This window comes from Molothrus aeneus, chromosome 5, assembly GCF_037042795.1.
Source record: "Molothrus aeneus isolate 106 chromosome 5, BPBGC_Maene_1.0, whole genome shotgun sequence".
Lineage (NCBI taxonomy): Eukaryota > Metazoa > Chordata > Aves > Passeriformes > Icteridae > Molothrus > Molothrus aeneus.
This window is the reverse complement of record NC_089650.1, coordinates 56,138,946-56,153,932: the sequence shown is the minus strand read 5'-3', so window position 1 is coordinate 56,153,932 and position 14,987 is coordinate 56,138,946. Positions and strand designations below refer to the sequence as shown.

At 39.8% G+C, this 14,987-nt stretch overlaps 1 protein-coding gene across 1 annotated transcript in view; it reads right to left on the bottom strand.

The window, feature by feature from the left end:
• Window positions 1–14,987, bottom strand: part of COG5 (component of oligomeric golgi complex 5) — a 173,575-nt gene that overhangs the window by 9,969 nt on the left and 148,619 nt on the right. Inside the window, exons 15-20 of the mRNA XM_066550811.1 lie at window positions 13,281–13,391; window positions 11,863–11,925; window positions 10,941–11,044; window positions 9,365–9,602; window positions 1,027–1,103; window positions 388–514 (exon numbers count right to left, since the gene is read on the bottom strand). Of these exons, the coding sequence (XP_066406908.1) occupies window positions 388–514; window positions 1,027–1,103; window positions 9,365–9,602; window positions 10,941–11,044; window positions 11,863–11,925; window positions 13,281–13,391 (720 nt within the window). The remainder of the gene's footprint in view (window positions 1–387; window positions 515–1,026; window positions 1,104–9,364; window positions 9,603–10,940; window positions 11,045–11,862; window positions 11,926–13,280; window positions 13,392–14,987) is intronic.

The following is a 14,987-nucleotide window of genomic DNA, read 5'->3' as shown; positions in this document are numbered from 1 at the left end:
GTCATCTCCTACATCAGCTGTTGGCCCATTTCTGACAGGGTTTTTATCTAGATTTCCTGCATCTTACAAGAGAAGGATCCAGGCAATTTGCAGTCTGGGGAAAGGTCTGCAACTTCTACTACGAGCTGACAGAATAATAAAGAATTGGGAGTCTATTTAATATCAGGTTATTGTATCCCTACTATTAATCCCTACTATCCCTACTATTAAATCAATCAATCAATTTAGTAAACCAATTATTATAATGCCTTTGTCACAATAAAAACAAAGCCAAATATTATATAAAATATGCATTTGAATAATTTTAAACTAAAACAGCTAGGGCAAACTACAATGCTCATCACACCTTAGGACATCTGAAAATAAAAGGCAAGTTGATCTTATTACCTGGAAGGGTGATTTTAGCTCTGGTGGTGCTCTTGTAAATAAGAACTGAAGAATAATGCTGAATGGAATAACCTCTCCCAGAGCTGGGCTACTGGCAATATGCTCACTGGTCTGGAACAGCAGTGGTCTGGAAAAATGTAACAATACACTCATTAAATGAAGAAAAAGCTTATATTATGCATTAGAAAAGTGCCTCTATGTGGTGGCAATATTTTGTTAGGATAGAACCATCGAGTTTTTTGCCCCTACTCTGCATCTTGGGTTTCCAACACAGGTCCAGTTTGCAAAAATTTAGAGCAGTTGCCTATTGTAATTAAACAACAAAGGACCATAAATTTTGTATTTCAGTGAAATTTTAATAAATTTTGTATTTCAGTGAAAACATTTAAGGTAACTATAGAATTCGCTGTCATACAGACGATGCACTGAAAGCAATACAAAAAAGTACAATTTGGCCAACATTTGCATGACAAAGATTGTTAAATCATAGTTATACTCTGCATAAAATTTAAAAGAACTTTAATCTATTTCTAATTTGCAGGTGGGTGTTGCCAAAAAAGCTCTCAGTTCAATCAGAACTAACAGGAGGTAATAAATCAGTTTGAAATACAGTTTAGTCATACTGTGGCTGCTCCTCACCTGAATGACCTCAGCTGTCTGTAGGACTTTCCCAAGTCGGAGACTCGCCGACACAGCGGGGCTACTGCTAACTCCATCTAGAAAAGCAAACAGTTCCATTTGAGTTACATCCTCCCAAAACATAACACTTGGCATTGAAGCAGCCTTTAGTCTTTAAGCAATAATCCAAACTTACAGACTAAGTCAGTGACTTCTGTCTGGTGGCTGAATTAAGACAAGAAGCTCTTTTCCTTTCATACTATGTTGTCCAAGCCAAGACTTCTGCCTTGTTCTTGGCAGTAAGCATTTAGTGACAAATGTCTCTACAGTCTGTGCATAACAACAGAAGGGGCCTCCTGAGCTTTCTGAGACTAAAGCTTTGTTTTTTGCAGCAGGTTTATTTTGTTGGTGATGAGTTTCCTAATGAAGCACTTGTGTCAACAGCCCAAAAATCTGACCACAGCCTGGGAAGAAAACAAATCTAGGCAGGTCTCCACAAACCACTGGTAAAGCAGTAAAACTGCAGGTACATTTCAGCTGGGCACCCTTTCCTTTGGTGAAAGACAAGGTTAAAATGATTCCTTCCTGAACAGTGGGCCCCAAAACCTATACAGATTAGATAGAAGGCAGCTGACAGATTAGATAGAAGGCAGCTGTGATCTATTGCCAAAGAGTCATATGGAATCATGGTCAAAGAGTAAGACCATTATTTTAATACTTATTTTCATACTGTTGGGTTTCTGAGTTAGAGCAGCCATCTTTAAAAACAAACAAGTTTTAAACACTTTTTGTTGTTGAAGCATGGGAGTTCAGCTTTTTTGAAGAAGAGTCAGGCTCCACTTGGGTTTTTACATCTAAGTTCTGTCACAGGCTCTTCATTTGTCAGTGAGGACACAGAAGTGAGAAAGAACTGTTTCCCTTCTGGATCCCAGACTGAGCATGAACATTACACAGCAAAATTTCAGTTAATGTGCACACCAATACAGATACCACCCCTTAAAAAAACCCTGCAGGTAATTTTACTCAGACATGGATGAAGTCTTTATTTTTTGCATTCCTGAAATGTCAGCCAAATAAGGGATCAAGCTTTATTCTCTGTTTATTAAAATCCCCAACTTGAAAGACTATTCAGACTTTGATTTACATATAATGCACAATTAAACTAAGTTTCAAAGGATGACAGCTAAAATAAGTAAGAGGATCAAAACCACCATACAATGAGTTTCTCTTATAAGTAATATTGCTGAACGAGTTTCAAAGTGTTTGTGATATGACACTATTTACAGTGAAGTCTTTAATACTATTATATTATTCTTTCCAGCTGCAGCATTTCCTCAGACAGAGATGGAAGCTGGGCCACCAGCTTCACCAAGAGCACAAAACTATGCTGGGGTCCCAGCATAAACAAGGAATAGGGTGCAGTGAACTATGATGCCATAGTTCATCTAAACCCAGAAGAACTTAAATTAGTGAATAATGCAAATCAAGGCTATATACTTCAGGCATCCCTCTTTAAAAGCAGGTGGCAGGATAGGAGTCATCTCACCTGCTTCTCAACATCTACAGCTTCTCTTCAAAGGCAGTGGCAAGAAACAGCCACTCTTGGGGGCGTGATGCACCTTTCCCCAAGGTGGACACCCAAAGTAGGTCAGGTGGATCATGTTTGTAGGAGTAACCCCCTACATGGCACTCAGGCAAAGCCACAGGGTCCAACCCAAGCATCCTGGCTTCCCCTGCAGACCAGGAGAGGTGGGTAGCTCTGGAAAGCAATGGGGAGCTGTCCCATGGGCAGTGCACAGCCACTGCCTGAGCCCAGGGACCTCTGCATACCTGCCCACATCTGGCACTTCCAGGCCACTTGAAATCTGCATTTTATGGAAATAGAAAGGAGAAGAAAGTTAATAAAACATCCAGGACATAAGGAAACTAGGAAATAAGGCTCCAGACCTGAGTAACAGCCTGGCTTCCTCTTGCCTGCTGCCCTTTTTGGTCCCCCAATCTTTAGGCTATGAAATGGCCCCTCTCTACCCCCTGAGGATGAGGTCACCTCTCCTGCAGGCAGGTGGGAGGTCAATGTCCCTGTGGCTCAGGAGCCAGCAGCAGCTGTGCTGAACCTGCTGGCACAGGGGAGTGAGGGCAGGCTCCCAGGGAAGGCAGGCTCTGCAGGAACTGCTGCAGGGAGGGGCTCTGACTGCAATGAAGGTACAGCAAGTTCAGCACCTTGCTCCCCCAGGAGTACAGGTGGGAGCCAAGAGGCTGCTGTGCCACACAGGATCAGGAACAAGCAGCCAAAACAAGGAGCAGACCAAGTATGCCTTGCTGCATCATGATACAAGAACCCTCCAGAGCCTGAAAAACAAACGGGAGCAAGACTCTGATTTCTCCAGAGCTTTGTTTCAGGCATCAGCACTGGCTGGGGGCAGCTGGAAGGAACTGATATCCTGCAGGAGCTGGTGTCCCAGCTCTGGTGGGAGCTGGGGGCTTGTAGCTGTGAGGGACCAGGGAGAAGATAAATCCTTTAGGTTCTTTAGAGACTTTGATAACAGGCAACAAACTGCCAGTCTGACTTGTGGAAACAGAGATGCGTAGATCAAACGGTACTCAAGGGGGGGAAGAAATAACAGCATAGCAAAATATAATTTTGCTTAATAAGTTTTAAAGGATTGTTTCGCTCCTGGAACATAATATGAAGCAATGAGACGTTAAGTGAAACTTTCTACAGCTTAACCAATTCCTTATTAAAACAAATTTAAATGAATTCTCTTGAATATACTTTGTAGTTTCCGTAAATTAAAATTTTTAGTCTTAGGTACTAAAGAAGAAAAATTACTTTGGAAAATTCTATTACTTCATCTTCAACCTTTATTCACTGTAGGAAATTATTAGTATTGCTAGAACTAGATAGATTTAATGGCAGCAGATGGTGGATTCGTGAAGTAATAGCTGCCAAAGAAAAATATTGTTTTTAAGCTTTGCAGCATACTATACTATCTCACATTGACTCATGAAGAGTGGGAATGAGCAAAAACTAATGTGGTAAAAATGTACATAAACCACAGAAACTCTTTTTTTTTTAACTTTACAATACTAGTCTTTGTGTTATAACCCAATCTCTCTCCAATAAACAGTATAATTCACATAACAACTAAGATTGTTTTCTTTCCTTGAATTTTAGGTGTTTATCTGAGCCCAGTGACACAGTGGGATGCTATAGCATCCTTCTGCTGTCACAATCACTTCTGAGGCCACTGAGAGGGGTTTAGTGTCTCTGCTGAGCATTGTGCCAGCCCAGGAGCAAGTGCTGGGGAGGAAGCACTCGGCTGGAACAGCTGCTGTTTTCAAGGTGCTGGAATTGGGCAGAGAATTGAGCGTGCATCACTTTTGCTTGTGTTACCTGTCATCACCTGAAATGGCATCAACTGTTGATTCACACAGTGAGTTCTGCTGTAGCAGCCTCTGCTGTGATACACAGCCATAATTTCAAAGCCTGCCAGTGAGCTCTGACATCAAGGGATGCTTTTGGCTGTTGGCAGCCAGTGTTTGTATTATCTGTGCAAGGCCTTTCGCTCAGCCACGTCCTGTGGACTTTACATAGGGTAAGTAGTGTTTTCTGTTTCTTTTCCAAATTTCCCTTCCAAATTGCAAATTTGAAAATTCAAACATCCAGGTTAAATTCAGTGATAAATCAGGTGTTCAAGCAGTAATTTGCAATCACAGAGGCTTGATGTGACATTATCATTAGCACAGAATCCAAGGGGAGCATTAGGAGATGAATGTGCTTGCCAAAAAGCAAGCAGCAGATAGAACAGAAGAAGGCCTAATGACTTCTTTCTTTTAGCTTTGTTCAAAACTCATTGCTTTGCCATGATTTATTCATGCTGGTTTGCTATGCTGTGCAGGACACAGTGGCAGGCGCCTGCCCAACATATGCTTCTTTTCAATGGTTAATGCTATCTAAGCCCAAAAAGGCAATATTATCTTTTCTTCTCATATGACTCTGCCATAGCCCATGGCTAGGTGGTCAATTATCTGTTGAACTATTCACTGGCTGGCCATATTGAAAAAAATACATCACATGCCTGGCTTCTCTAATTGGATTATGTTCAGCAACCCAAGGGTGAAGTTAATACATAGTCTAGATACAGATAATGCATATATATTGAAGACTGCTTTAAAAAGCCCATAGTGAAGTTATTTTTTAGTGTCTATTGTGGTATTTTCAAGATCTCTCATAACTTAAACAGCTGTTTTTTCAGCTGGAAAATCTTAACATTAAATTTTTAGCAATTACATTTCCTCCTGGCCAAGATGAATTCCAAGTTTTTAAATGTTACCTCAAAATGCTTTTTTCTAGCCATTCACCAGGACAGAATGCTTTAACAAGCAAGGGAGCAGAAGAGCTGAACTATTATATGCAAGGACGTTGGCCTTGAAGGGATGTGCAATTTGATTTCTCCCCAGTGCAGCAATTCCAAAAACGGCTGCTGTTTAAGTAAATCCTTCAGCTGGAATACCTCTAAAATAACACACATCAGCAAATAATTCCCTCTTTCCAGGAAGATAATTAGCACTAAACATTAAATGTATTTTAGCTTTAGTAGTTTCTGTCTTTATGACTACAACTGTGATTACAGCATCCTGCTGCTCTCATTTCTCTGTAAGAAACTAGAAAGCAAATTTTTTAGGAAAAATTATAAAAAGCGCCTTTACGCTTGTATCATCATGTTTGATCAAATGAGCAAATCTGTCTACATTTAAAAAATCCAAATGCCTAAAAATCTTGCCTTTTTTTTAATGCCACATATTGAATCAGGAAACTGGATTCTGACCCTAGTCTAGCCAGCAAGTAGGAACAGCTTTTCTACACTAGCATTTAGCATTGTAAACTTCTACCATAAAAACATTTTCCTAGGAAAATTCAATAAAACTCAAGTATTTTGCAGCAATTTTCTGAGAAACACTTGAAGAATTAGTGGCAGCATTAACTGTACCCTATCAAAACGGTCTGAACACAGTACTGAACAAGGCCAAAAATCCCAACCATAAATCATAACTAGGTAAGAAATACAGAAAAGCATACAGAGAATAGTATCGACTCTAACAGGACCAATAAAAATAGTTCATTCTTTGCTGCATTTTCCAGCACTTCCATCAGGTTTTAGGAAGGCCTGAACTACAAGCCAGAATCCCAAATTGTGCCTAAGTGCTGTAACAGCTCTGAACACCAAGCAAACAAAAAGATCCTCTGGAGAAGAACTTGCACTCCCCAGAAACAGAAGTGTTGAAAACCATCAGGGCTTGCTGGCTTATTTGCCTCCAGGAGAACATTTTTTTCAGTCTGACAAGCACTGAATTAAAAAGTGAAATTTGGTATTAAATATGTGAATATTGAATTATGGGCACCTTGAAAATACAAAACCAAACAAAACAAGCTGATTTGGGTGTATACAGGAGTGAGCTGAAAAGTAATCTTGTGCAATTGCTTGCATAAAAACTGAAACTGAGAGCATGAAAAGAGCTGAACTCAGCCTGGAAATGTTTCTAATGAGACGCCCAAGGAACTGTGGCACTGATAACAACCTTGCAGTGCTATGCACATTTCCTAGGGCTGGCAATGTTCCTGTAAGCACTGATTTACATGCAATCACATTAATGATATTCAGGCATATTTCAAGCCTATCATAGCTCTGTTTACAGCTGCCACAGTACACACACCTAGTCTCACTGCTGAGAAATCTTTAATGCACAGGGCAGCCAAATGCCATACTGACACTGCAAACAGGCTAAGACAGAGAATTCAACAGAGCCACAGCAGTAATACCTAATGTATGAGTAGCTGAGGCTCACTCCAGAAAATTGGCTGTTATGCACCTCAGCAAACCCAGTTCTCAATGAAGAGAACTTGAAATTCATTTTCTCCTTCTGTGTGGACACCTGTTGTTTTGAGGCAACTTATCAGTAAAACACGTTTTCAGTGCAAAAATTTTCAAATCAGACTCTCAGCCAAAGCTATTCTTGCTGAGTATAAGGCAGCTGTAACTCTGTGAGTGCCCTGAATGTGAAGAAGCATGAGATACCTAAAATCTCATCAAATAACCTTTGATGCAATCAAAGGTTATTTGATTCATTGCATGTGTGTTTATAGTAAGAACTCAAATTAATCAAAGCTTCTGGACAGATTTCTGCCCAGGTCTTTTGCTTGCAAGCAACACCAAAATACCAGAAGGGGTCTTAGATCTCAAAAGTCAGTTCTGACCAGGAACATGTAACCTTTTTTTGTGCAGAGAAAACTCAAAATTACTCTACAAGACAGAAGACAAGTAAAAACAGTTTATAAACAAACCTACTCCTACACATGGTATCTTTCCAGGCAGGTTGTTTCCTTTGGGTTTGGCTTTAGTCCAACAATGCAGTGCCTTTCTGGGACTGAAAAAAAACCTGCACACAGCACTTATAGCCATTTGGAAAAATTTATCCTTCTCAGCAAGCCAGCAGCCCAGCTAAATACCTGCTCCCTGCCCTCCTCAGCCAAAAGCAGCAGCAAGCTCTCCTAGTCCTCACTAAAGCTGCTTTTTACACCAGGACTGCTGGCTGGGTCAGAGCAACAACCACCTTCCTGCCAGGCTCCCAGGAGCTGGCATGGTGGGAATGTGCACAAAATCCACCAGGTTTTTGGGAGGAGCACACACACATCCCAGAAAACATGGACATAAGGCAGCGTCCACTTACAAAATGTTTCAGTCCTTTTCCTTCCATCCTGAGCAAGGTGACAGAGTGTCCAGGCCATTCTGGACACTCCAGCCCCTGTGCAGCCTGGGACACCCAGAGCAGCTCTGTGCAGAGATGCTCAAAGGCACAGAGGAGCACTGAGCTGGCTCCTGCAGCTGCTTGGACACAGATTTCTTGTCTTAAGCCCATTTTTAAACAAGCCAAGAATACGGTGCAATGTGAAGAAAAGAAAAACACAAGTCCCCAGACGCAGCAACAAATGAAGGCAGGAGAGACAGGAATGAATTCAACCCCTTTTTTTTTATACTGTGGTACAAAAGAAATCAGAATATTTATGTCTATACAGTTGTCCATTGAGAAGTTATACTCAGCACAGTGGGGAAGACCATGCAAATTCCTCTACACTGTACAAAAACATGTCTTCATTTTTCATTTAAAAGGTAGCCCATGTCAGAGTGAGAAGAATCAGTGTTTAAAAACTACTAACAAGTTATATTTTTAGATTATAACAGGTGCTTAGATCAGATGCTTTTACTGTACAATCAGGTAAAAATATTTTCCAAATTTATATGACTTACTTTAGCTAAAATTAGCATAAATTACAAAAATTATCTCTATTACTTCCACAGGAAGAGTCAAGTGTCCTTTTTTTGCTTCCAATTTTATGCCATTGTCTTCAAAATAGAGAAGGGAATGGAACCTTCTCGCTGAAAGCAATTGAAAACTTCCCCTTCATTTCTGTGGTTAAGGGCTGATTTGCTATTTTTGAGTAATGAATAAAAAAATTTTACTCAGGAGTATGTAACTCACAGGCAAATGATACAAAGCAGCCAGAAGAAGGAGTGGAGGTGGCAGCAATTCCTCCCTCCCTGCCTTCCTCTCCTACCTCAGTTACCTACCAGCCAAAATCAGCACTCAGTATGCAGACAGCTGGTGCTAATTCCCTTTTCCACTTGGATAATAATAAATGGCAGCCTCAGATTGATCCATGGATGCCTGATTCTTTGGCACATTAACCATACAGTAGTACTGCAGACAAATTAAATTTTGATATAGCAGATAACACAGACAGGTAATGGATATGAATCTAGCAATTTCTTTTGTGGTTTAGTCCTGGACAGGAGTTAAGCAGAGCTGAGATGCAGGTCAGTCAATCGGGTCACAAAGACAATCTCACAAGACAACTGCCCTTCTGCTTTCTATAGGGCAGCTCTTGCCCAGGATATTGATGTTTCTTTAGCTTGTCTCCTTCACTGCAAAGCAGCTGAGTTAGCCATTAACCACTGTGGGCATTGTGATATATAGAGTGATTAAGGAAGTGACACACCATATTCCATTAGAAGAGAGAGAAAGAATGAAGTGAATGAATGGTGGCAAATGATGGACGTGCCACAGAGGTTGGCCCAGTGGGACAACATGCCAAGATGCAGCAGAATTTAAATGCAACAGTCCCCTGGACAGGAAGCTGTCAGACCTCCCTGAATGGAGGATCCAGTATCTTATCAGAGAGGATGTTAGACCTGGAATGCACCAATCTCTACTACTGCCTGCTTACACCTCAATGGGGACAAAAGCATTGATACTTTTCAGTGAAATGACACTACAAAGCAGAAACCAGCACTGAGGGTACCTGTGCAAAATCTGCTGCCAGGCGCATCTTCCCACCTTCTCCGAGGGGCCTGATCAGACTGGCATGGCGAATGAAAAGCTCAATTGCTCTTTGAGCCATGGCTTCAGTGTTATCAAAGACAAAGTCAAAACACTCAAAATGCCTGAAGTAGTCGCTCATGACTCTTGCTATGAAACCCTGAAGCTCTTTCATGTAGAGAGAACAAGGGACATCTGGTTTTCCTGAGCTGGATAATGATCTGAAAAAACAAGAGAAGAAAAAGAAATAGGGGCAGCTAAATTCATCTTTAAAACACAACCAAAACCTATTGGATTCTTTTAAACATTTTCCTACCCCATCAAGTCATGGCATGAATTGTAGAGTCTCATTTCTACTCAGAATACAGAGCATGTAACTCTCTCTGAAACTATAGTCAGGAAATATCTCTTTATCAGCCATGCCCATGAAGAATTAAAAGACGAAACAAGAAATAACAAGATAAAGGGCAACACCCCGCTCCTACCCAACCTGCAGAGCCTCCTTCCATTTGGGGCCTACACCTGAAATCCAGATCCTAAATCTGAATGTCCCAGTTGTTGATTTGAAACTCTAAAGTGGATCATAAAATATAAACATATGTCACAGGGTTACTAACTTAGCCTGTCAATCCCAAACCTGTTCTCTGTAGAGAAAAAGTCTCTGAGATTCCTCCAAACCCAGGATTACAAAGTCAGTATCACAGAAGCAGCACAGAACCCCTAGATACAAACCAATCCTCTTTCTCTTTCTTTGACTGACAGTCAGGTCAAAGAGCTCTTCCAAACTTAGAACACACAGGCTACCTAACAAAACTTAGCCTTTGGCTGGAAACTGTTTGCCTGCCTAGAGAGGTATTGTGCTACTGGTGCCAAAAGAGGGTAAGGGTAAAATGTTGCTTAAAAGAAATTAAAAAGGAAAATTCAAAACGTCTCTGAAAAAATAGTATTTTCAGTTAATTTTCAAGACAGAAAACAGGACAACTGATGATGGTGCAAGCAATGTCAGAACAGAGATGACAACCAAAATAAAATTTAGGAAGGAAGTCTCAATTATACATCAGACTCAAGATCTTGGCATGTAAAGAATCCTGGAAATTCTAATGAAAACACACTAGGAAAATAGCATAACATACTGAACCTGAGATTTAAATTTTTAAAAAAGTTAAAATTAACTATTACATCACAGGCTATATGCTTTGACAAATAGAAATACTGACAGTTCTGAAGACTGTCCAAAAAAACCACATTTTGAAACCAGAAAGGCCTTTTGAAGCACAAAAATGGCCTCTTGTCAGATTTCTTTTTCTATTTGAAATGAATTTTACTCAACAGATATGAATAAAAGAGGGGGGAGGGAGAGAAGACAGATGCTACCTGATTAATTTGTTTCAACAGATAGGTGTAATTCTGCTTCCTGTGTTCATTAACCATAAAGCATCACCTTCCCCTCAACAAACAAGCACTCTTGCTTCAAGGGCATTGTGGCAATAACAATCTATTACACACATGCAGGACATCTTACTCGAGCAATGGTAAATGTAAAAGACATTTCTAGTTACCCAGAAAAATCTTCCTGGTGCATAGTGATGATAATAGCTTCCACTGAATCTCCTACAGAGTTCAGTAGCGGCTGAACAGCACTTCCCATTAGATCATGGACTGCCTAAAATAGAACAAGAAAAAGGCACAAGTAAGGAAACAAAAACTAGAAGCATTTGCATTTTGATACCTCAAAAATACCTTAGGAAACAGTTCATTTTATCAGTGCTTTTTATTATTTTGCATTTGAAAATGCAAAATAGGAGAACCGAACCTAATGATAACATTTTTCTTTAACTGATTTTACCAGCAAAGCGCAGAAATAAGGCTGCTTGCTGCTTCCTTCAAAAGCATCTCTTTTTGAAGGAAGGCTTTACAAATTGCTTTGCCCAGAAATTTGGCATTCCTGGTTTGTACATGTACATGTTCTGGGGCACATTTGGCTCAGCTGTTCATTGCCCAGACACAAGCTGCCCTTCATTCCCCTGCACACAACCCCTCCCAGGTCAGTGCCCAGCAGGACAGACTTGGAGAGCTGTCAGCCACAGAGGCTGCACCACCATCCACATCCCCCTCCAGGAAAGTACCAGGTCACATAAAAATTACAATTTGATGTCTGTTGGGGGAGGAAGGGGGTGATGAAGGATCCAGCTATTGCTGTGTGAATGCTGCAGAGAAAGACATTTATTTTCACAGTCAGATGACATCTATGTCCTGACTGTTATGAGAATATTCTGAATACAAGCATGACTCCAGCATGATTTAGCATAGGTAACACATATGTAGCTGCAGACACAATAAATTAGAAATGTCAGAATATTTGTATACCTGTTACTGAATATACTGATGTAAAATAATAGGTGGGAAATAAGTGCCCATTTTAAGTGTAACAAACAAAGCCAAGCTCAGCCCTATCCCTGAAGCATATGGACATTCAATTACCTTCAAGGCAGTTGTGACAGTTTGCTCAGCAGCTGCTGGAAAGGAGCTCTGACTGGTAATAACCTAAAAATTGTAAAGTAATTGTTAATAGTCAGCATTCAACAAATTATTAGAATTTATAATATTCACCATCATTTTAAAACATTCTGAGTTATCTTAGTAATGGGTGTTTACAGATAACTATCAAGTGTGCTTTATACAGACAGAATTTTCAGTGCATCATCAATCCTCTGCTCTCAGATTTCCTATGGACTCTGCTTCTGCCTTGGCAAAGAAATGACTCAATGGAGTGAAGCTGAAATTTAGCTGAAGGGCTAACAGAATCAGAATAAAAATAACTGGTGTATTCTCCCACTGCTAAGTATAGAATTCATGGAGAACTATACAAGCAACTCTGTGGCAAACGTTTGAAGGAATGGTTGTTCTTTCTCAGTATAATAACTATTACAGCACTACATGTTAAATAGTTGTTTATGTACAGCTAAAAGAATACTAAAATTGAGAGGCAAGGAATGATCTGAAGGACTATTCTACCAATTTCCTTACAGTCTTGAACATGCTATACAATAGTATTTTTAAGCCAGCTAAGTACTGAACTCAAAGACTGAATCATATCAGATCTCCCTCCAACACTAAGACACATGAGGTTCATTACTAAGTACAACAGAAAAAGCAGACTTAAAAGTTGATCTACCATCTGTTTGCAAAATCCAAGGAAATTTTACAGGCTTTTTAGCATTTTTTAAAATTCTTTGAACATATCCAGAGTCAGGAGTACTCATGATCTTTTTTCTAATCAGGCTAGGATTTAAATACGATTAACTGCAACTGCCAATATATCTTATTTGGTTTAGTTTACAAAGACTGTGTAACAACTGGCATCACTAAATCAGTAAATTGGAATTATTCATAACTGTGCTTAGTCCTGAAAAATTTCCAGGCCAGACTTTAGTCACAGTAATAATGTATGGAGATATTTGTGAGCTATTGCTTTTCTTGATTTCACCCTTTCCTTCCTCTTTTCAGTTTAGCCACAACTGTGGGAAAGCATTGAAGGTCTCCTGAAAAACGTAAGCTTGGGCTGAAGCAGATGCAGCAAGGGTGCTATCAGCCTGATTAGAACAAAGATAAGAAAAAACAAAGAGTTCAATTGTTTATGCTCACAAAGTAACGCCTGTCAGATGTGATTATTCCCTAGAAAGATATTTTTATTCTTCTAATATTGACAGTTTGTCATATAGTGGTGCTTACAAGGGCCAGCCCAGTCTCAAAGAGCTGTACAAATGCACAGCAAGGTGCAGCTCTTAAAAAACAAAATCGGGCTGTATTGCCAAGAGTTCTCATCCACTGAATGGAGCATAAGGACAGAGCAAGCAGGTAACATTATGGCAAGAAGAGGAATGCCAGAAGAAGCCTACCTTCAGAACAGCCTGGTGCAGTTTGTACAGAGAATTGACCACAGCCACGTTCCTCCTCTGGCCCTCTGTCAGTGGCCCAATCACCTGGCTGGCATCTCCTTGAGTGGACAGCTGCAGGGATCACAGAAATTGTTGGTACCAACTCTTTAAACAGTGTGTCTCCCCAAAGTTAGCCATGACACAGCAAAAAGCCACAGGCCCTCACTACCCAATGTTCTTCATTTAACTTTTGTCTTGATTCATAGGATTTCAGTCTTCAGATGAAACAGCCTGAACAACAGCAACAGGAACCTTGTGAGACTGTCTCAGCTCCCAAACCACAGCACTGGGACTCAGATCTCCTGGAGATACCTAGTCCCAGCAAAACTTCAACTTTGTAATCTCAGAGACAGGTGAAATCACCCACCTGACAAAGCCCAATAAGCTCCCAGCAGCTTTTCTCTATGAGCAGCATACATTTTTCTGTATGCCCTCAGTCTGTCCTTCTGACAACTATTCCAGCCTCTCCTTAAAAGCTCTGCTTTTTCAAATAGATGGCTTAGAGCTTTGTATATATTACAGTCTTATAAATCAACAGAAAAATAGAACTACAAGGACCAAAACTGCTAGACCTGTCATTAAGGAGTTTTATATATGAAACTTCCAGCAAAAATCAAAGAAATATTTCTTCATATTTAAACTGGACAAAGCATGCATTTTTTATTATTATGACAGAAATGGAAGTTCCAGGATGATACATAAATAGCCATTAACTTTGGAACAGTCTTGTAAGGACACCATAGCATATATTTACAATTTAAAATATAATAAACTGCAATTGGTAAACAAACAAAGTTTTCTTGTGCACTCAAAGCTGCAGAGATACAAAGAACTGACAAATGGCAATGTGAATTCTAGAAGTACATCTAAACATTAAAGCAAGAATACCTATTAATAGAAGACTTTACTGAGATATAATTACCCAACTACTTATCTATGTTTCAGGATACAGAATTATCTTCCAGGAAATCCCTGAAGATATCTAGCTCCAAAAGTCTCTCAGTAAAAATATATTCAACTCACTGAGCAAATGGTAAAGAGGCTTTCATGGAAGTTGTCTAGACACAGTTGAAGGTCCTACAGAAAGCTCCTAAACTAAAACTGAGTCTTATACAATAATAATTGTTTAAGAACAAAAGAAACAAACATAATATGAAAATACTTAACTTACGAGAAACAGTGAATCTTTACTACTGAAAGACTATTTCCATACTTCCCATAGCTTCCACACAGCATAAACACAGTCAGCATACAAGCAGTTATCTAGTATTTTCCAGCACTGCTAATGATGAAATATTGGACAGGCTTTTGCAAGCACCCAGGACCTCTGATTTATTCACAGCACTATGGTGACAATATCTGTTCATTTCTCTTTCTTCAAATTAAGGGATTATTTCAGGATAAATAGGTTTCTGAGGCCTTTGTAGAAGGAAAGATCTTTTCCAATGTACCTTCAATTATTTGATATCAAAATGTATCCTTAAACTGGTTGACAGCTATATTGTTGTGTCTGTATTTTCCTGCCTCCCTGATGAGAACAGCCATGTGAGCAACAACATCCCTGCTTCCTTCTAGATACTTCTTTCTGACAGACCTGACTGGTTTTTAGAATTCTGCTTCTCACATTTACAGCTTCACAGATTAATAACAAAACAGCTGTGCAAAGAA